This window comes from Nuphar pumila, chromosome 8, assembly GCF_984573655.1.
Source record: "Nuphar pumila chromosome 8, dmNupPumi1.hap1.1, whole genome shotgun sequence".
NCBI lineage: Eukaryota > Viridiplantae > Streptophyta > Magnoliopsida > Nymphaeales > Nymphaeaceae > Nuphar > Nuphar pumila.
The window spans coordinates 13,373,288-13,396,630 of NC_143256.1; the positions used below are offsets into that span (position 1 = coordinate 13,373,288).

A 23,343-nucleotide genomic window follows, 5' to 3' on the forward strand; every position below is an offset into this window, starting at 1 on the left:
ATTCACCCTAGAAGCTATCTAAATTACTTCTTATTAGTCACTTGATAAAGTAATGAGAACTTTTGCATGCATTCCCAACTTAGCGGGTATAACCATTAACCATAGGCCCTCACACATTTCATGTTTTCATGGTTTTGTAGTTTGCCTCGACGCTAGATCTGATTTTGATTGTTCCCGGGCCCATTAAGTGGGTTAACACTGTTAAGATATATAGATATGTTATATATGTATGTTATATGTATATATATATCATGTTTATTGAGTTGTATTAGGTTATGGCCTTTAGGGGCATTTTGGTCACTTTGTACATTTGTAATAAGTCTTATGCATTAGGCACATATTTGACTTTTTCTGTTTTCCTATTTTTTTATTCCTTTTTTGTCATTTTATTATAGGCTAGGGCTTTATGGTCAAAAGACCATAGAGATGTTGGGAGCTTCCAACGACTCTATTGGGGCCCTCGTGTTGTATATAAAGGGACCACTTGTCCTTGTTTTCTTTAGTGCTTTTCTTAAGCATTTTATGATAAATAAATATAACTCGTGTTATCTTGTGCTAGCCCATTGGTGGCTTTAGTGTGTTCTTTTGAACTCGTGTATTTGCCACTTAGTGGTTGCTGTATTGTCCCTTGGTAGACTAGTGCTTACATTATTTTGATTCTTGTATACCCTTAGTGGCCTTTTATTGTATTTTTCTTTGTTCTCATTGCACTTGTAGCCCTTAGAGGCATTCTTTGTATTCTCTTTTGTTTCATTACAAACCCAGTAAATGCACAAGATGGACCAAATCGAACATGTCAATGACTCGACTCACCAGGTTTTAAAACATTGTTTTGCTAAACTCAAACCACCATCTTCAATTGAAGAAATAAAATATGGAATAGAAATATAATCATGCTCCCAATGTTACCAACAGTATGATATTACAATAATTAATTAGAACTTGTTTAGCTGTGCAGATGAGTTAAATGTTTATGCCACACTTAGAATAACAATTACAAAACCTAGGATTCTAGAAATTCAATGTTAATGAAAGAACTGCCAATATTCTGGATTCTTATAATTCCTTCCAGTGTGTGCAATTTGAATTTGCATTTTAAAATTATCCATTGTATCACCACAAGGCAAAAATCAGGTCAATGTGGGCAGCTCAAGGCTGAACTGCATCGGAACCTCAATCTAAAATCATCAAAAAAGCATGAATGCAAAAAACTAGGTTCAAAATGGTAGCCTAATATCGAGCCAGATAAATGGTTCAAATATGGGTTTGTTCATACTCGATCAATAACTAAATCTGTTTTGGTAACACAACCTGCATCTAGATTAGGATCTGAATTGGTTCCTGTAATACAAGTCTAGATCATTGCTTGGAATCTGTCACATGGATACGGGGACGACCATTTTTATGAAGTTCTCAATATGACTTGTATATAAAGGGATGCGGAATGGAGTCAAAATGGAGTATCCTTGTGGCATAGCTTAGAAGTTGGTGAAAACAAAACTTGTAAAAAATGCCAAACATATAAGGATGAATCATTTTATTTGTTGAGAATAGGTGGTTTTTAGGTTAAGTTGTTCTTTATTAGAGGTTTTCTGAAATATTATTTTCATAAGGACTTAGATGTAATTTCTCTGTTTTGCCTGTCTCTCTATTTAATATAGAGAGAAGCCCTAATGATGAATTAAGTTTTTTTGTTTTCATGTTCAGCCGTCTCTCTCTCTCTCTCTCTCTCTCTCTCTCTCTCTCTCTCTCTCTCTCTCTCTCTCTAGGGTTCGGTTCATCTTCTACATGGTATCAAAGCTCAACCGATCGTGGGAACGTGATCGACTGTGAAGTGGGAGCGTGATCGTGGAGATATCGACTGTGACGTGGGAGCGTGATCTTGTTCTACTAGAACACAGTCGATCGTGGAGGCTTTCATGATCGTGATCAAAATTCGATCACGCTGAGTAATGTTTCTAATCAGGTCAGCAATTTAAAATTTTTTTTTCTGGGCATGTTGCTGGTCGTGGATGCCTACTGTGGGTGTCGTATCATCTGCTGGTCGTGGATGCCTGCTGTGGGTGTCGTATCTCCTCGTCGTTCTTTTTGTTTTCTCTCCTCGTGACTACCTACGCTGTTGGGAGTTTGATTGCGGTTCAGATCTTAGGAGAAAATCTAAATCAGTTCTCCTCATCTAGATTTCCTGTTGCGACCTGGTGGTGCCGAGTCTTGTTGCTGCTATGATGAGTTTTGTTTTTGGTTCATGAGCTGTCGAAGGGTATTCCTGATGGTTGGAAGTAACAGAATTTTTTTCTGTTGTCGTGAGTGCTGAATTCTTGTCGAGGTGTGTTCCTGCTGTTTGGGAGCAACAGAAATTTTTTTTTCTCTGTGGCCGTAAGTGTTGAGTTCTTGCAGAAGCTGATTGTGTGTGATATTTACTTGATGGCATGCCTTATATGTTGGAGAACAGCAGGTTTAGTGAACATTGTGTTTTGCGACTGCATTCTATCATGTGTGGTGATGTGTTTGGGTGCAGCAATGTTAGGGATTTCTGTGGTATCTACAGCAAGTGAAATTTAGTTTTTTTTGTGTGTGTGGGTTGGTTTATTTCAGAATGTGTTTTTCAGTGACTCCCTGTTGTGTCGAGTGTTGTTTTTAAGGGAGCACGGAAGCTGAAGTTACTCTTCTGTCATGGAAAATAGCAGGTGTGATTTCATGCTGGATTGAACTTTATTTTGTGGAACAGCAGGTGTGGTTTCCTGCTGTGTTGAAGGAAAAAATATTTTCTTCTTGAACACTTGTTGTTCAAGTGAGTTTTTTTTTAGTATGGCTGAAACGTCGAAAGGTGATTCCAAAATGGAACATATTGGGGAGTATAAGGCGTTTGCCAACCCCTTCTCGTGTGGCTCTTCTGTTAGGTTGAATGAAACCAACTATGCCAGGTGGTCCAGAACTTTTATGATGTCGGTATCTGGACATCGTCGAAAACATATTTTGTTGGAAGGCAAACCCATTGAGAAATTGGGAAAATATGTTACTTGGGATGAAGATAATGACATAGTTATGTCATGGATCATGAACAGTGTTGAACCCCATATTGTAGATGGTAAGATCTACTATAATACAGCCAAACTAATGTGGGACAATCTTCGTGATACATACTCACAATAAACGAATGTGAGTCGTATCCTACAAGTCGAACAGGAAATATATAACTTGCAACAGGGAGATCAGACCTTGGCCCAGTACTATGCATCTGTCAAAGCTGCGTTTGAAAGACTTAATGCTCACCGGCCTCTGTGTTGCTCGAAGCAAAAGGATCATCAAGAACAAACCATGGTTGCTCGTTTTCTTACAGGTCTCTCTTCAGATTTTTCTGTTGCAAAAGTTCAAATGTTGACTGGTTCAGATGTTCTCACTCTTGCTGACGCTTACAATCGACTGAGTAGACTTGTGATATCTCTGCCACAATCTCAGCCTGTGACTCAGACATCTGCTCTTGTTGTCCCATCTAGTTATGGCCGTGGAAATATTCAGAATATCAGAGGACGAGGACGTGGTATGGGAGGCAGAGGAAAGCTTCAATGTACATTCTGTGGAAAATCTGGACATTTAGAAGATCGTTGTTGGGATAAGCATGGTCGGCCAATCTCTTCTGCATCAAAGTCATATAACCCTAAAGCTCATGTTACTACTATTGAGGCAACAAATGCACAAGAGAATATCACTGCAAATGAAAGTAGTATCACCCTTAGTCGTGCGGAATATGATGAGTTGATTGCTCTTCGACCTTTGAGTTTCACTTCTCCTGTAGCTGGTATTGCCTATTCAACCGGGAATCATCTCCATCCGAATGATAGTAAGTGGGTTATTGACTCTGGTGCTTCCAGACATTTGTGTGGAAATTCACGTGTTTTTTCAGATCTAAAGGTCATTAAGGCTCAACTTGGAGTCTCATTAGCTGATGGGAGCTCCTCCCCGGTTGTTGGTCAGGGAAATATTTCTATATCCTCCTCATTACAGTTGAAAAATGCTCTTCATGCTCCAAACTTTCCTCAAAGTTTACTTTATGTTAGTTGCCTTATAAAAGAACAAAATTGTAGAGTAGTATTTGATCCAATGGGTTGTCATTTTCAGGATTTGCTGACGGGGAAGAAGATTGGAGGCTACGAAGAAAATGGAATTTACTACCTACATCATCCAATGGGTTCTGTTCATGCTGCAGTGGAAAATTCATTCAGCCCTGTTCAGTGGCATCGTCGTCTTGGTCATCCTTCATTGTCAAAGCTTCGGTCGGTCTTTCCTCATATTCCTTCCACCACATCATTTCAGTGTGAAGCATGTCAGTTGGGCAAGCATCATCGAAGTTCGTTCCCTTTGAGTCAGAGTCAGTCTAGTAATAAAGTTTTTGAACTTCTTCATGCAGATGTATGGGGTCCTAGTAAGATTCCTACTAGGACTCAGTGTCGGTATTATCTTGTTATTGTTGATGATTTCTCTAAGTTATCATGGGTATTTTTAATAAAAGAACGATCTGAAGTTCCAAGTCTTATCAAATCCCTAATTCTTGAAATAAAAACTCAGTTTGAATCTATTGTCAAGATTGTTCGCACTGATAATGCTCTCGAGTTTAAATCAAAAGGTATGTTACAATTTTATCAAGATCATGGCATCCAACCCCAAACTTCCTGTGCCTATTCATCTCAACAAAATGGGGTGGCTGAGCGAAAACATCGGCACCTCCTTGATGTTGCCAGGACCATTATGATTCAATCCAATGTTCCTGCGTTATACTGGGGTGATGCGATTACCACTGCTTGCTATCTGATCAACCGCATGCCTTCGTCTTCTGTGGGTGATCAAATTTCATTACATATCCTAAAACCTAATGCCCCACTTTTTTCTTTCTCACCAAAAATATTTGGATGTGTTTGTTTTGTCCACAAACTTGGCCCTGACCGTGATAAATTAGCCGCTCAAGCTACAAAATGCATATTTATTGGTTATCCAAAACATCAAAAGGGCTATCGATGTTATGATCGTATTTCTAGCCGAGAGTATGTCAGTGCAGACGTATCTTTCCTGGAATCCTCTCCATATTACTCTAGTTTCGGTTCTCCGCTGCAGGTTGATCCAGCTGAGTCTTTTCCATTACCTATACCTCCTTTTCCTTTGGAATCTGTGCCCTCCTTACCGAACCAAACTTCATCCTCTTCCAGATTTAATAATTCTCCATTGGTATATGTGTGTAGAGCTCCACTTCCGCAAGAGCCTTCATCTTCTTCTTCTCCTGAGGTAAGTTCTACTAACAATAGTGATCTTCAGGATGATGATAACAGGCCTATTGCTCTACGAAAAGGGACAAGACAATGCACCTTATATCCCATATCTCATTTTGTCTCCCATGCCAGAATTGGACATCAGATGAAGTCTTTTATTTCAGCCTTGTCTGCTGAAACCATTCCTCTGAACTTTCAGTAGGCAGCACTTGATACTCGCTGGAAGATGGCTATGCAAGAAGAAATGACAGCTTTGGTATCTCAGCATACCTGGGATCTAGTTGATTCCCCAGCAGATGCTGACATTGTTGGTTGTAAATGGGTATATACAATAAAGTACAAATCTGATGGTTCTATTGAAAGATACAAGGCCAGATTAGTCGCGAAAGGGTATACCCAGACATATGAAATTGACTTCTTTGAAACTTTTTCTCCTGTTGCATGGATGGGTACCATCCGTCTTGTTCTCTCAGTAGCTGTTCAACATGGCTGGAACTTGTGTCAATTAGATGTGAAAAATGCATTTCTTTATGGGGATCTCTCTGAGACCATTTACATGCAACAACCTCCAGGTTTTGAGGTTGAGGGGGAGTGTCATAAGGTGTGCAAATTGAGAAAGGCGATTTATGGCTTGAAACAAAGTCCTCGTGCATGGTTTCAAAAGTTGTTTGAAGTGATGTCAAGCTTTGGTTTTAACAGATCAGCAACAGATCACACACTTTTTATAAAGAAAACTAGCTCTGGCATAGTTGTTATGGTAGTATATGTGGATGACATCATTCTTACAGGAGATGATGTGAAAGCTATTGAAGCCACAAAGGCTCATCTTCACAAACACTTTGTTACAAAAGACCTTGGTTCACTCAGGTATTTTCTGGGTATAGAAGTTGCTAGAAGCCGTGAAGGGATAGTTTTGTCTCAACGGAAGTATGTTCTTGACTTATTAAAGGAAACAGGCATGTTGGAAGCTAAACCAGCAAATATTCCTATGGACCATAAAGTTCAGTTGGTTGAAGAAGGGTCAAAACCTGTTGATAGCAAACGCTATCGCTCCCTAGTAGGGAAGTTACTATATGTAACTGTGACCAGACCAGATATTGCTTTAGCAGTAAGCAAAGTTAGCCAGTTCATGGACAAACCAACTGAGGTACACTGGAATGCTGCCATAATGATTCTCAGATATCTAAAATCCTCTCCTGGAAAGGGGTGACTGTTCAAGAAAGGTGGAACTCTGGAGATAGTAGCCTATTCTGATGCTGACTATGCTGGATCTGTAGTAGATAGAAAGTCTACCACAGGATTCTGTGTGTTTCTGGGAGACAACTTGATTTCATGGAGAAGTAAGAAACAAAATGTGGTTTCACGGTCGAGTACAGAATCAGAATATCGGGCTATGGCCCAAACAGCTGCTGAATTAATATGGGTTCGTACTGTTCTTAATGATCTCCAGGTGAAGGTTTCCTCTCCAATGACCATGATGTGTGATAACAAAGCGGCAACATATATAGCAAACAATCATGTCTTTCATGAGAGAACAAAGCACATTGAGGTTGATTGTCACTATGTAAGAGATATGATTCAAGCTGGTCATATCACTACAAAATACCTAAAGTCTGAAGACCAAGTTGCAGATATGTTTACAAAGCCTCTTACTAGGCCAAATTTCTCCAGATGCTGTGACAAGCTGAGCATGATAGATATCTATGCTCCAGCTTGAGGGGGAGTGTTGAGAATAGGTGGTTTTTAGCTTAAGTTGTTCTTTATTAGAGGTTTTCTGAAATATTATTTTCATAAGGACTTAGATGTAATTTCTCTGTTTTGCCTCTCTCTATTTAATATAGAGAGAAGCCCTAATGATGAATTAAGTTTTTCTGTTTTCATGTTCAGCCGTCTCTCTCTCTCTCTCTCTCTCTCTCTCTCTCTCTCTCTCTCTCTCTCTCTCTCTCTCTCTCTCTCTAGGGTTCGGTTCATCTTCTATATTATTTATGAAAACAAAATGCACAGGCATGGACAAAATTTGTAACCCAAAACTGAGACTAGATTCAAGAAAACTCAACAGCCCTATTTTATCCAATCCAAGCTTGAAAGTAGTGAGTCATTCCCCACAAGTTGGGACAAACACAGGTTAAACCCACTGGCACTACCACACACTGGTTAAGTAGGAGCAGAATGCAACTTGGGATTCAAGATTTCAGCATTTGGAAATTATAATCAATTGGAATTGACCTGGATCAATGTCAAAATACTGTGTTGAATACAGTTGGGACATCAGTCAACTGATTTGGTCCAAACAGATTATTGAAGGGGTACTATCTAGAGATTCACATCCTATTAAGATTCAAGTAATTAAACAAGCTTGAATGAAATAACAGTTACCAGTGTATAACCACCAAGTGCAACCCCACCCACCCCCCAAACCAAGTACATGTGCTTGCAAACACACACATGTACATGCACAAGGAGAATTGAGTGGCAACTAGAGTTCCTTAAAATAATTAATGAAGAAACTGAACTAATAATACCTTGGAATTCGGATGATAAAGCAATCCAGAATGATCTGACACACACACACATGCACATACACACCCACATGCACATACACACCCACATGCACCAGGAGAATCGAGTGGCAACCAGAGTTCCTTAAAATAATTAATGAAGAAACTGAACTAGTAGTACCTTGGAATTTGGATGATAAAGCAATAATAAAAACTCTGGAGTGATCCGTAGAGCAGAAATCAACTGGAACATGGAAACATGAGAACGAAAAGTGTGAGATCTCTAAGATGAACAAATGATTTTACTTAGTGAAATAAGCTTACCTGTAAGCAGATGGCATCTGTGAGGACATTCTTAGAACTTCCTAATAGCAGAGGTGCCTCCTCAAAAAGCATACCACTTATGGTATCAGAAAATCCAGTAACTGTTGCACGAACCAAACACTGAAAAAAAAAAGAATATTAATCTAGATCGCTAATTAAAGAGTCTGAAAGAAGAAAAGAGGAAAAATTAAAACTTCATATGTTTCAGCAGTTAAATAAATATTGACTAAATATAACAAAAACATTGAGCAGGAACTAATATTGATTGCTCAAAATGTCTACTGAGAGAGAATGACCACTAATAGAAATCCAACCTATGTAGTTCTAACTTCCAACTGTTTCTTCCATTAACATATAAGCCAATGCATCATAATAATAAAAAAGAACAAGTTTGTGGATTACTCAGATTCACAATTCCTAAGTTTTAGGAGATCCAACATTATCAGGCCAATAGTTCATAAGATGCTTGAAGGATAGCCAAGTTGAAATTTTGAAACTTATGACTCCATTTATAAATGCATTAGGAGCTATGAAACAGCACAAATTGCTATATCTACATGAATATAATGTACAAGTACCAAAGTCAATGTGCCTGGTCGCCAAAACATACACTAGACATCGAAAAAGGAGAATGGTAGATAATCACGTAAAAAACGTGTATCATACATGATATTTCATGAACACTACTGGAAGAAAATGATTTATTGAATATCTAACATACATGATATTTCATGAATGAAAATAATTTTAGACATTGTAAAACTATTATCAGTTTATTGCCTGAAAAGAGAGAATTTAAAACAGGCAAGCATGCATGCACGCACATACGAGGATGCTAATACCATTTGCTAAGCAAAATTTCTTGCATGCACATGAACAGCCATGCTGCACAAAGGCACATCATTGCACACATGCACCAGACCATACATCTCAGATGCATGCCACAAACGGAGACATGACCCTCAAATGTGCCTGCAGACATGAACACCAAGATGCATGCGCTGATACATACAGAAGGATATGCAAGCACAGTCACATAAACAAATACACAAGAGGCACACATCATGCATGAACACATGAACCATGCATATACACAGATGCACATGCAAATGAACATGCAGACATGCATGTGCAAACACATGCATGTACACATGCAACACTGGCAAATGCATGCATGCACATGTGAAAGCAGCACATATGAAAGACGAGCACCCAAGTAAATATGAAGACATACTATAGCATGTAAGCTACAACTTTGCTTATCAGGTTCATACAGACATGTATCATCGGAAAAAATAAAAATATACATAGAAAAAAAAAGTGACTGTTTACCAATCCAGAAGCATTTTGCAGAATCAAAACTGTCTCCCATGAAGAACAAAAAAATTCAGAATTTGTGGCTGTGCTGTTCCACTGTGCTAGGCCCTCACATCCTTCAAGCTCCCAATTTAAACAAAGGGAGGATGAATTTGCAAATGCCTTTCCAGAACTATGAATACCTACAGCAGAAACCCTGATAGAACCGCTATTTGCCACAGTAACAGGAGCAGCTTGAACATTCCCTGGACTACGAATAGCCTGAATTGCAGAGTGTATTACACTTGGTGTGTTTGCTAATCAAGAAAAATTGCAATAGCATTGGTTAAATAACAGGTAAAACAAGAAAGAATATTTTGAAAACCACACAAGAATCACTTGTTTTACCTGGCTCATTGGCAATAACGACAATTGAAGCAGGCAAGCCACATGTTAGTGATACTTGTGTGTGCACTATAGCTGGTACTGGATGATCATTTCCCATTAAATTACCACGCGAAAAGATTAGTTTCTGCATTGGGATGACAAAAGTCAAAAGCTAGAGCATATGATAAAGAATTCCAATAACTACTGGAAAGCATGAATACTAAACCCAAACTTGAGTACTTACATGTGTTCCCAGGGTTTCACAGAAAACATCATACAAAGTCCCCCCACGAATAGACGAATTTGTTACATGCACCCCAATGTTGCGATGACCCAGATCCTCAGCAACAATTTTTAAGGATTCTGTGAACTCAACAACTTTACCCCAGGGTTCAGGGCCGCCAAGGAGCACTACATTGATTCTTGTTCCAGGAACAAGATAAAGCTCATCTAAACTCTCAGAGATAATTCTTTGTGCACTAGAAAGATTAATTGGCATATCAACCTTGTAACCACCAAATCGATTTCCATCTCCTGCCTGATATGCAACAAGTGGAGTATATGCAGCTAAAGTCTTTGTAGCTTTCAAAGTTAGATTTACTTTGGAATTGAATAAGTATTTGCTAGAATCGAGATCTTTCAGTATAGCTGCATGTAGTTCTGCCCGACCAGCACTTGAAGCATACAGATATACCCATGCACAAGGTGGACCATTAAATAATTCTGAATGTTTCAAATCTGATATACCAAGGGCATGCGCATCTCCAGTTGTATTGGCAATTTTAAAAGGCGCACTTTCGCCATAAATTTGCCAACTTGTAGAAGGGCTAAAGGCATCACATCGATGGTAATAGCTACCTGAAGTACTACTAGTCATTAAGAAAGAGAACTGTAAATGTATTTCTAAAGAAAGTGATGCTAAGATTGAATCAAATACCATTTTCTTCCTTTAGTGTCACAGCAGCTATGATATAGCTCCTAACTTCTGCCTCTACTGGAAACCTTTGGATCATAACCATAGACGAGGGGATGGAAACTTCAACAATCACCTGAAAACACAATTATGTGAAACTGTAGAAGGAAAATACCCATAAGAAAAACAAAGGAAAGGAATCCATTGGAGCACGATTATCTAATATTTTCAGTTAAAAAGAAAAAGGAAAGAGAACTGATTAACACAAGAAGCTTTAGAACACAAAGCATGTTCTAGAAGATCAAAACAATGAGACTGTCTTGAACATAAATCCCAACAACAGCCTGCATCAGGAAGCTGTAGTTAGCCATAGATGTAGGGACCATTGTCACAAGCCAATATATAGGCAACTTATCATTTGCTAGGAATATGGGATATCACCTATATATCAGCTACATATTGCCAAATTATCAGAACTTAATATTTACTAATAGGAAACATAAAATTTATAAGTAGAGTATGAAAAGATATTTATTACTTGTCTTTAAATGAGAACAAAAAATACTACGTCTTTAGTGTCAGATATGGTTAATATTATAATTAGTATGGCACATAGTTCCCTACTAAGAGCCAGACCCATATCCATTTGGATTGAAACCAAAAATTCAAAAACAAAGAATGCTATGTCATACACAAATATCTAAACCTGAACCAAAGTCCAAATAAAACCCACTAACCCACTGTATCCCATGTTTAGCCTCATTAGATTAAATACAAACCCATTTAAACATCAAATCAAGGCTTATTATGTAGAAATAGATAATCCAGTTCAATCAAGCATATTTTGGGTCAAATGACCAAAATATACATGTTTAACATGAAATGAAGTGCACATGTTCAATTTCTCTACCTTGTCATAGTTAAGTGGATCAAAGGCAGAAGACACTTTAATGACTGCACGGCCTGGACTTCTGGCCACAACAACTCCAGTAGCCGACACAGATACCACACTACTATCAGAAGAGAACCATTGAAAATCGCTGGATGCTTCAACACATCCTGTGGCAAGATAATGAAATCAGAAGCAGAACAGAAAAAAGACTGCCGTTTAAAGATACCAGAGTGAAGAAATAGCAACCTCCTGATGCTTTTAACTGAAAATCCTGAAAAATGTCAGGGGCCCAAGGAAGACGGACAATTCTTGAGTTATGTGTTTCTTGCCAAATGATTTCCACATGATCACAGATGATGACTTCTTGTTCAGCATTTATAACCTACAGATGAAGAGACAGTAGCAACTAGCAAGTAACCAATACTTGATCCTCATAAAGAAAAAGTGAAAAAAAGAGTATGACTGCACTGATTATGAAGAAAATAAGCAATAGCAGTGAATGGAGAATGGACCTCACCTTGGGCTGACCCAAATGCACATCATGAAAAGTGAGAGAAGCTGACAAGGTACCCACACCCTTGGATATAGCTTTAATTTTAGAGCAATTCTGCCAACCATGCTTAAGAGCAACGTCCTCTGGAACATGGAGGACATCCCAATGTGCAGATTGATTGAACAGCAGATCCACATTTTCTCTCTGAAAGCGCAAAGTAACCGATGAAAGACTATCTTTTATTACTTTGAGTCCATAAGAAATCCAATAATGAGTTGATGAAAGCATGTCAAACATGTAATGTGAAACATGATAAAATGAGATGCGCTCCAGAACAGTTATGAGAAATATAGCAGCCCGAGGAATTAACTGTTTCTAAAAGAAAAGCAGGTTGTACTAAATTTCATCTCCACAATAAAAGCAAATAGGAAAAAGCGCTTGTAGATGAAATCATTAGAGTCAATACAGTAACAGCAAAAGAATGATTAGTGCATACTAGGCTAATGTAACCTGTAAACCACCTGTAGTCCATGATGAAATCAGTATTAGAATGTCATGGAACAAACAGGCGTGCAATGAATAGATACATGAGAGGTGAATCCTTCTTTATAAATTTTATGTTACAACTGCAAACTAATATCAAGCGCATTGAGAACTATCTGAGCATTCACCTCCTTTCTGTCTTGTGTTTTCTTATTGAATTTATTCAGCCTCTTCGCCAAACCTATATGATACCAAAAGCAAAACTGTGTTTCCCACCATTTTTCTTGCACTGAAATTCTTCAGAGATGTCCTTGTACTTTGTATTGTTTGTCATGTTTTCCAGTTAGAAGGATGGAGAAATGGGAAAATATATTAGTTAAAAGAGGTCGAGGTAGGCCTAGGAAGACTTAGATGGAGATGATGGGAAAGGATATGAATGCTTTGAACCTCACCGAGGACATTTCATTGGATAGAAATGATTGGAGGAGAAGGATTCACGTGGAAGACCCAGAATGAGTTTCTTTGTTGGTTCATATCGCCGACCGCAATTGTTTTGGGATGAAGGCGTAGTTGTTGTTGTTGTTTTGTTGTCATGTTTTCCCTTCTTCCTCCTTTCAAAAGCATCATTTTTTTCAACTTTTACTTATTTGCTTTTTCATTTCAGAAAACCTTACTTTAAGATAGAGGGATTCAGTCATTGTTCACCACACTGTGGTTCACACAGCAGGAGTGGAACTAAAGGATTTACAAAGGCAAAACTCCTAGAGTTTGGGCACTACATGAGAAGATTCAGAAGCAAAGATTTAAATAACAGCCCAGGCTCATAGTACATAAACGAAGGGTCTTAGATATAGATTTATCATACCACACCATGTCATATCATAACATTTGCAAAAAGTTTATGTAAACTATGTCACAGGGACTCGGCAAACCGGGTGCCGCACCCGCGTCGATGTGATGCGACGCGACGCGATGCGGGTGCGGCACCCGATGCGGTCAACCCGACCCTGGGTGCGGTCAACGCACCCAAGGTCATTTGTGTCCAATTTTTAGATTTAAAAAAAAAATATGCCCGATGAAGTGTGCTGCGGAGGGGAGCATTAGGGCAAAAATTTTTTGCCCTAATCCTCCATTCCTCTCCTCCTGAAGCCGACGTCGATCGACCACCGCCGAACACCGACGCTGCCGCCAATCGCTCTGTTGGACCTCTCCTCCTCATGTACGCTCTCTCCTCTCTGACTCCCTCTGCTCTCCTCTTTGACCCCTCCCCTGCACAAAGAGGGCGCAGGGAGGGGGCTCGGCCCCTCTCCTGCACAAAGAGGGAGGATAGGGAGGGGCTCCCCTGTACAAAGAGAACGCAAGGAGGAGCTCGGCCCCTCCCCTGCCAACAGGGAGCGCAGGGAGGGAACTCGACCTCTCCCCTGTACAAAGAGGGCGCAGGGAGGGGGCTCGACCCCTCCCCTGCACAAAGAGGGCATAGGGAGGGGGCTCGGCCCCTCCCCTGCCAATCTTGATTGTGTGCATAATTGATTTTAATATAATTTTTTTTGTGTTTTCAGGACAAAAATGATGGATAAAGGGAAACGACTTGGGTCATCCTCATCCCTACATGTGAGTTCTGTTGTTAGTGTTGTTGATAGTTGTAGTGGGAGTGATGATGTAGGGCCACTATGGGTAGATGTAGATAAGCTTGCAAAAACTGAAGAAGAAGGTGGTGGAAACAAGAGATTTCGATGTAAGCGCTGTGAAAAAAAATTGGGTCTTACACAAGAGTTAAGGCTCATTTGTTGAAGATACCAGAACATGGCATTTCAAGATGTAGAAGAGTTGACGAGGCAATACGAAAACAATACAAGAAAATACAGAAAGAATATGAGAAGTGGAAGACAATGAGTGATTCTTGTGCAATTAGTGTGTCATTTTTAAGCTACCAAAAAGATACTAAAAAAAAAAAGAAAAGTAATGTAGGAGGTAGAGGAAGAGGAACGATACAAGCATCACTCAATACACATGAAGGGAAGAGATGGATAGAAAAGTAGCAAGATATTTTTATTCTAGTTCACTCCCATTTAATACATCTAGAAATCCTTATTCGAAGGATTTAGTTACTTCTTTAGCAAATTGTAGTTTGAGTGGCTATGTACCTCCGAGCTCAGAAAAAATATGAATCACACTTCTTGCAGAAGAGAGGGCAAATGTTGAAAGATTGCTAGAAATTAAAAAATATTCATGGGAGAAAAATGGAGTTTCCATTGTTTCTGATGGATGGACAGATATTCAAAGGCGTCCACTAATCAATTTTATTGTTTCTTCACTTAGTGGCCCAGTATTTTTGAAAGCAGTTGATCCAACGAGGGAATATAAAAATGTTGAGTATTTGAAGGGGTATTTATAAAAGTAATAAAAGAAATGAGTGATCAAAAAGTAGTACAAATCATCACAGAATTTGCTCCAATTTGTAAAAGTGTAGCATTGAGTTTGAAGAGTGAGTATCCTCATATTTTTTAGACTCCCTGTGTAGCGTACAGCTTTAATTTGGCCCTCAAGAGCATCTGCAACCCCAAAGAAGAAAAAAAAGAAGAAGAAAATCCACCAACATATGTTCCATGTTCATGGATTGAAGAATTAGAAAAAAATGTCAAAAGCATTAAGAATTTTGTTGTCAACCATTATCATGCTAATGCTATATTTAATAAGCATTCTGACCTAAAATTGTTGAAGGTCGCTGAAACACGTTTTGTGTCCTTCATTGTGATGGTGAAAAGGATTAAGTGAAGAATGATTTGGTTAGCGTGCTGACTGATGAGAATTGGACATTCTATCGTGTTGATGATGATGTCAAGGCTCAAAAAATTAAAAAATTTATTGTTGATGATAAGTTTTGGAACAGGGTCGTATATTTCCTTCAATTTACTTAACCTATTTGAGAAATGTTGAGAGAAGTTGATAAGGATGAGCCTATGCTTCACAAAGTTTATGAAATGTGGGATAATATGATTGAAAAAATACAAGTTGTAGTTTTCAAGCATGAAGGAAAAAATCTTGCGTTGGATGATTCTGAATTTTTTAACCATATTCATTCAGTTTTAGTCAGAATATGGGATAAGAGCAACACTCATTTGTATTGCATGGCACATTCTCTTAATCCAAAATGTTATGCAAAATAGTAGCAGGAATGTGGTATTTGTCATGTCCCTCCAAATTTAGACTCAGAGCTATCAAGGCATAGAAATATTTGTATGACAAGACTTTATCCAAAATCACATAATCTAAATCAAGTCACATACGAGTTTGAAAATTTTGCATACTCGCGAGAGAAGAGGATAATATAGATCCTATTACATTGTGGTCAACATTTGGATCAGAAACACCTCTTCTCCAACGTCTTGCATTAATATTGTTATCCCAACCTGTTAGTTCATCATGTTGTGAAAGAAATTGTAGCACATATTCTCAAATCCACAACATGAAGAGAAAAAAACTCACCAGCAAGCGTGCAGAGGATTTTGTATATGTTCATTCAAATCTTCGACTAATTTCGTGAACCAATGATGAATACAAGTACTAATTTGCTCTCTTAGTTATTTAACTATTTTTTAGTTTTTTCATTTAAATATACTTATATTTAACATTTTCAAATTGGGTTTGTAATTCTAAATTTTGGGATGTAAACCCATAAGAGTCTGACTTAGAGGGAGAGCATGATTTCAACATTACAAACATGGATTTATCTGAGCCCAGTCTTACTTCTACCAATGTATTTGATGATGAAGAAGAAAATTATTAGAATCCATTACCTCATCGTCATATACGTTGTGTAGGATATACTTTTGGTATGTAATTATGCATTTTTTGTTTCTTTTGTTAGTATACTATATAATTGACTTCTTTTCTGCTTTACTTGTTTGATTGTTTTTATAATTGTGGTGTTGATTTTTATGATGTAGAATAGAATAATAGATTGTTAATTTGATTTATTGCATGCATGATGATGAATTGATTTGATGATATTGTGATTATTGTTTTTTATTTCATTAGTGTTAATGTTGTTAAAGGTTAAAACTTAAAAATCATATATATATATTGATTTTTTTACCGCACCCAAGTTTTTTAAAAGTGTCGCACCCCGCACACGCACCCATGTGACATATTGTAAAGCATCAAAACTTAAGAATTTAATAAAAATCTATAACTATTGGGCATTTCTACCATCAGAAAACTTGAACATAGCCTTTAATGAATAGCAAATGATAACAGTAGAAAAGAATCAAAATTCATATTTAAATACTTGTGTAGTGAATAAGGAGTCATATTCACATGATAAGCAAATCTATAGAGACCATTAGTTAGAAGATACTAAACACAATATTGTAGCACGTAACAGAGTGTGCCTAATATACACTACATAATACAAAAACTTAAAGGATGTTCTTGGACTTGGAGATATCTATCCATTGTTGGTGCATCACGTTGATTTAGCACGTGATTGCCTCTATCCCAGTGTACCTCATGGCCATTTTCAGAATGCCAAGAAAGAGGTGTAACAGAATAGAGAAGCACATACATGATTACCTTTGAAAGGAACCAATGGATAGAAGGGGAACAGTTTGGTGAACTGAAAGTCAGTTATCCTACCATCTGATTAGTGGATTAGGCATTCGGAAGCTGCAACCTTCAGAAGATGGTGGTGAAAATTAGCCACAATGGCTTGCCCATTGGTAGTTTTACTAAAAACTAAGTATAATATCAGCAACCAGCCCTAGGATCGCTGCATATTGCGACCATACACATATGATCTTTATCATGTATGGTTGGGTCAACACTGTAACGACCCCAACTCATATGCCTTGAAAAATGCAAACAAAAAATTTAAACAAGTGCGGAAACAATTCCAAAAACCAAGGGTCTTTACAGTTCCACTCCCAATTAGATAACCAGATACCACAATAGAGCTTACACTTATCATCCATACCAAACCAAACCATTATTCATTTATTTGAAAGAAAGAATGTTTAAGCAACAACTGTAAGAGACATATCAGAGTTATTTATATGACATAAAAGTAAATAAAGAAAAAGACTAAGTCATGTTGTCCATCTGAGATCTATCTAGCAAGTGCGTGACACCCGTGACTTCCCCAGAAACTAGTTGCTTCACTGATCATCTCTGACTGCGAAAACCCATAGAAATAGGGGGTCAAAAATCCAAAGAATTCTGCGTACAGGTTCCTCAAATGAAACAAGTGAGCTAAAGAATATAGATAAGATTTCATGCAATAATTTAGAAGAATGCAATTATGATAATTTCATAATTCAATTAAGCATTTATGCAATAAAGAGCATTTATTAAGTATGAAGAAACATTTAAGTAATAGCAAGGATCGCAATTTAAGTAAGCAAAATATTTAACAGACATTAGAGATTAAACATCATGCACCCACCAACATGTAACAATTAAGGGAACATATAACATATGCATGTTCTAATGCATGGCAGAAATATACATCATTTATGTGCAACGTATGAACACCTTATTGTCTTTCATTTAAGTTTCATTTTCCCATATGCATGCTCTATTAAATACATACAATTTAAGTTTCTCTTTTTAATTATCATTGCCCGCAGATACACCAAACGGGTAAAATCTCTGAGGTCAAGTTAGATTCCCATGGTAGCTTAACACACAATTTGTATTTTTTTTTACTAGGTTCCAAACTTAGCGCTTGACCGAAACAGCCTTTGGAACATTAGACCACTCATTTAATGTCGAGAACACCAGGGACACCACACGCCCACAAGTGTCACTTACTTGGTATATCAAAACAACAGTTGTGTCTACACACCACCCCAGACAAAGTGACGGACTCTCCCTACAATTATGGCCAGGAAAAATAACCTTAATATCGGGTTCAAGGGACAAAAGTAAAGCCCACAGAGTTTTTGTATCCTCACAGTCTCCCCAAGACCGAATCTCTAAGATCCTCATTCTCCAGATGGGAGATCCCAGAACGTATATTACATTGTTCTTAATTATTATCTTTTTATTAAGAGACAATTATTGAGTTTTACAATTCAACATGCAAAAACAAAGGCAAAAGCTCACGTTTACCCATACGAGAACCATCACAGGACTCCCGCCCATGGAAAACACAGAGAACAGTGCAATTCAGAGTAAAATACTTATGTAATTCTTGCGATGCATTCAAAATTAATAAAGAAGCAACCCACAGCCCGAGGCCACCCGACCCTCGATAATTCATTTCAATCATCGATGCACCATATGCAAAAACCATAACAGTGTGCAATATACGCAATGATATTAACATGATTCCACATGCACAATCTTTCATACAAATTTAGTAATGTGCATGATCCACCATGCTCATATGCATGTGTTCACCATCCCAGGTGCATACTTCCTTTCACATTCATATGACGGACCTTTCAATATCAAAATTGTCGATTATCAAGTTGAGCACAAAGTAAGGTTGAACACATACTCTGGTATTCTTACATTGTAAAAACTGCACAAATTCATATATGTGGTAAGATGCAGAAAATGCAAAGATTCAGAGTTTTGACATGGACTTTAACAAACAAAAATGTAATTTTTATCATGGATCCTCACAGAAATTTAATTTATATTAACAAACTTATTACCTATGATCATTCAGCCATTGTATTTAACAATTCAGAAAGTATGCAGCTTAATCGACACATATTAACATTAAATTAACACCCTGTATATATTGTACATGTTTATACACTGTCATGTAAAAACCCAAATTTCTTTGCGTATGATATGGTGAGTGTGAACATTTCAGAACATAGGGTAGTATAACCATGGAATCATACTCCGAACATGAAAGAGTTTGAGCATTCAAAAATCAAAATCAACGATCTTTTAACAAGGAATAATTCAAAATATACTTAACGCCTTTTGTTCAGCCACTCTAAGGTAAAAAAATCGAGGAACTATTACTAGATAGTAAAAATGTGTGGTATAGTATGGATGTAGTATCCCGCATTGGAGTGCCACCAACCCATGAACCATTCAGCGGGGAACTAGATAGGTAGTAGATATTGTAACCCCACTTCAATCGATCCAATGGGTGTCCCAATGTATTTAGGTGAAACCACACACGACTGCTCTCATGGTAGAGTTTGATATATTACCCACAGTACAAGCTACAAAAGTTGAACATTACAGTGGCAATACAAATTAAGCAACATATGTTCAAAGATCAAAAGATGCAGTCCCAGTTGAAAAAGATGAATTTTATCAATGGATAACAGGAAACAAGGATTTCCCAAGTCTAAGATATGTAACTAAACTGTTTTACTTCCCTATACATGATCAACAAGCTCAAGTTTAAACAGCAAGTTGGAAATTTCAAAACCATGAGACCTTTAGTTGTTATCTCGAACATCAAACACTATTATAACGAGAAAGTCGTGCGAGGGTTCCTAAGCATGATGGATGGTGGAAAAGCAATAAATAAAGCATATTCAAAAGTGTACATTAACGAAGTACTGCTGTTGCAGGTAGAAACACACTAGCTTTAAAATATAGAATCTTGTCAAGCTTCGGTACGAGAAAAACCATCAAACTAATACAAATTTGAAGTTTGTTGTATTATATAAATACAACAGTATAATTCTAGAACCACCTATGAGACTAAAAATACTAGATGAGGTTATATAGTCTAGTCTATATGTATATTAATACCCACAGTTTAGGTTTATATATATATATATATATATATATATATATATATACATATATATATATATATAAAGAAAAACACAGAGAAGGAAAATACCACCGTAGGGATAAGACCCCTTTTAAAACAAAATTCCATAACTGCATCTAATCAAACCTCTTTTGGTGTTGTTTCACACACAAGAGCACGAATATGCATAAAAAAACAATTTATAGTTTCAATACTGATCTCCCCAAAACCGATGTGTTAAATGAGAAAACAAGAACTCTATACAGGGCACACTTGTTGAACCCAGATTCTACCCTTTTATTTTAAACTCACTCGAATGGGCTGAGCAGTTTCTTATATGATACTTTAGACAAGCACTCCACTGAACCATAGAAAAACCCATAGTAGAATCAAAAATTTCAAACAGAAACTTTTCCAACAGCAACACAGTGCATGCTTGACATCGACACATATGCAAAAACACATAAACCCTACATCAGTACACACGCAAGACACAGAGACCCCCCCCCCCGTAATCCAAAAAAAAAAAACACGACCAAGAAACTTGATTTGGGTTTCCTTGGTACTCTAAATCATGCAAGAAAACTCTACTCATAATCAATACCTTACTCAAATCACGAGAGGGAACTCGTACCTCAAACCGGTGATCGAAGACTGTTGTCGCGAAAGGAGGATCGGCCGACGTTGGTGCTACTGCTGTCGCGCGCGAAAACGAGAGGAAGAAGGGGATACAGAGGGTAGAGAAGAGAACGAGAGAGATGAGAGGCAGAGACGAGGAGGAGAGGTGTGGGAGGGCGAGACTCGAAGACCCCCCTCTTGTAGGAGAGTGCCTGAAAAAGGAGGAAACCTCCCCGGCGACTGCGTATCGCCCCCCTCTCCCCCCTTTGCGAATTCGGGGTTTTGTTGTGTTAGGGTTCATTCAGAACCCTAACTCTGTGTTTTATCGGGTGTAAGCCCTTTTTTTCCTTACGTTTTACTTACCCGCTACGCGGGTGCAGTCCGGGTCAGGATCCGAGACCCGTGAACCTACCGCGATCAAGGTCAGTGGATCTGTAGTTGATTTGGGTCTGTGAACTGGATCCAGGTCTTACATGAAAATGTGGGATCCACAAATTTTATATTTTTTTTTGTTATATATATATGATATTAATTATATATATACCCCTTTATGGGTCCTAGATCCGAAATACGGATCCTAGGCCCATTTTGCACATTTCACATTATTTTATAAAGGAAATAAACAAAAAAAATCGGTTATTACAAACACCAACAATCTACTCAATAAGCTAGCACATCTTGATCAATGTTGGATTTCACATAAAGCATCAACTAGCTAGAACAATTACCATCAACAAGCCAAGTTGATCCCTCACTGTTTGAGGTTTTTCAGAAAGAATCTGACCCATGCAAATCAGCCAGGTTAAAATTAAATCTCTAGAGTTACAAGCACCCCAAAATGGTCTCTCTAGGAAAAAGGAAATTCAAAGATTCCAACATGGATGTATAGCACACTTAATATGAAAAACCTCTCCCCCATTTGGAATACTTCTACAGTACACTGTCTGACCTATCCAAAATGGCTTGGACTGCAAGCCTCTTCATAGATGCCATTATTCAAACTCCGCCTCATCAAGCACCATAATAGTACTCACCCAATCACCCTCTCCCAGCCAGAAATCTGTTTCAGAAATTGTATTTATCAGTGACCAGTCCAAAGACAATAAGAAAATTGCTATGTAGAGAATTCCGCCCATCCATGTATCTCGCTTCTATGTATGAAATTTATATGCATACATGAGGGATGCACATAAACATATGAGTCTATGTCAAGGACACTTACCATGCATATCCACCATGACACTTCATGGATGAAGTCAAACCCATGTCAGAGATGGTTAACAACGTGTCCCTAACTTCGTCTGTCGCTTTTTTATGATGTATGTGCTCTTGTTTAATTTTTTTCCTTTGATTATATTATAACTTTTAAGTTAGGTTCAAATGTTTTTAATCATAACGATTCAGAATTATTGTTCAAGAATTTGTACTTAAGATCGTACCATGCTTTATTGCACTAGATCAAGAATTTTTAATGTACATAATTGCATATGTACTACACACATAGTATCGCTGGCACCTTTTCCCCATGACCTAGTAGTACAAAACTCTCATGATACCAAGTGTTTGTGCCATGTCCCTTACCCATGTCTGTGTCTCTGTGACAAATACGAGTAATCCATTGTACAAATATAACATTTGTGTTGTATCTTTTTGGCCAAAACTGTTACAAAGATCAACTAAAATTAAAGTTTTAGGCTGCACGAAGTTACCTGAATGACATCTGTATAAGATCAATGAACAAATCCAGTTATCCAAAGGAGTTTAAAAAAAAATGAGCTGCCAACAAAAGCTCAAGGAAAAACAGAACCATGTCATAAAGAACGTGAAATTGAAAGAGAACTAGTCAGAGAAAAGCTTCCAAACCTCTGTGATATATAATGGTCTTAGGCCAGATTCAATCGAGAAGACTTTCAAATGAACAGCATATTCCTGACCCACAACAAGATACCAACGAACAAATGAAGGGATGGACTCTGTTCCTTCAACTGGATCACATGAAATAGTTACAGGTTGTATGTAGAGGACTATGCGATCAGGCAAGACCACATGCAAGGAGGACAGCTGCAGGTGACCAGAGATCCTCATATCCTCAACAACTACATTTGTAACTCCTAAGTTCACAGCAGATGCTAAACCCATCATAGAGCCAATTGAAGCAACAGAAGAATTTTCCACTGACCAACGGTGATATGGAGATGGCAAACTCACAGCTATGACATAGAATAAATGCACAATGAGAAACAAAATCAACCAAGAAAGCTAGCCAAGAAAATATTGAAGTGTTAGTCAAGACCAAATGCTAAGTATGCACCTGAGTATAAAATTAGCCATGATTAACATAACAGAAAATGTTGTTAGCAAAGACATAAGTACACTTCAAAACACCTCAATATGTACATTATTTTTCTCAAGGATTCAAGATTATTTCAATAAAAAATTACACATA

At 37.8% G+C, this 23,343-nt stretch overlaps 1 protein-coding gene across 1 annotated transcript in view; it reads right to left on the bottom strand.

Annotated features, from left to right (window-relative positions):
- EMB3012 (embryo defective 3012) overlaps positions 1-23,343 on the bottom strand; it is a 136,019-nt gene that overhangs the window by 73,420 nt on the left and 39,256 nt on the right. The window contains exons 5-14 of the mRNA XM_090016054.1: positions 22,761-23,107; positions 12,089-12,268; positions 11,818-11,953; positions 11,590-11,738; positions 10,704-10,815; positions 10,011-10,624; positions 9,788-9,911; positions 9,416-9,696; positions 8,084-8,203; positions 7,941-8,003 (exon numbers count right to left, since the gene is read on the bottom strand). Coding sequence (XP_089872180.1) covers positions 7,941-8,003; positions 8,084-8,203; positions 9,416-9,696; positions 9,788-9,911; positions 10,011-10,624; positions 10,704-10,815; positions 11,590-11,738; positions 11,818-11,953; positions 12,089-12,268; positions 22,761-23,107 — 2,126 coding nt within the window. The remainder of the gene's footprint in view (positions 1-7,940; positions 8,004-8,083; positions 8,204-9,415; positions 9,697-9,787; positions 9,912-10,010; positions 10,625-10,703; positions 10,816-11,589; positions 11,739-11,817; positions 11,954-12,088; positions 12,269-22,760; positions 23,108-23,343) is intronic.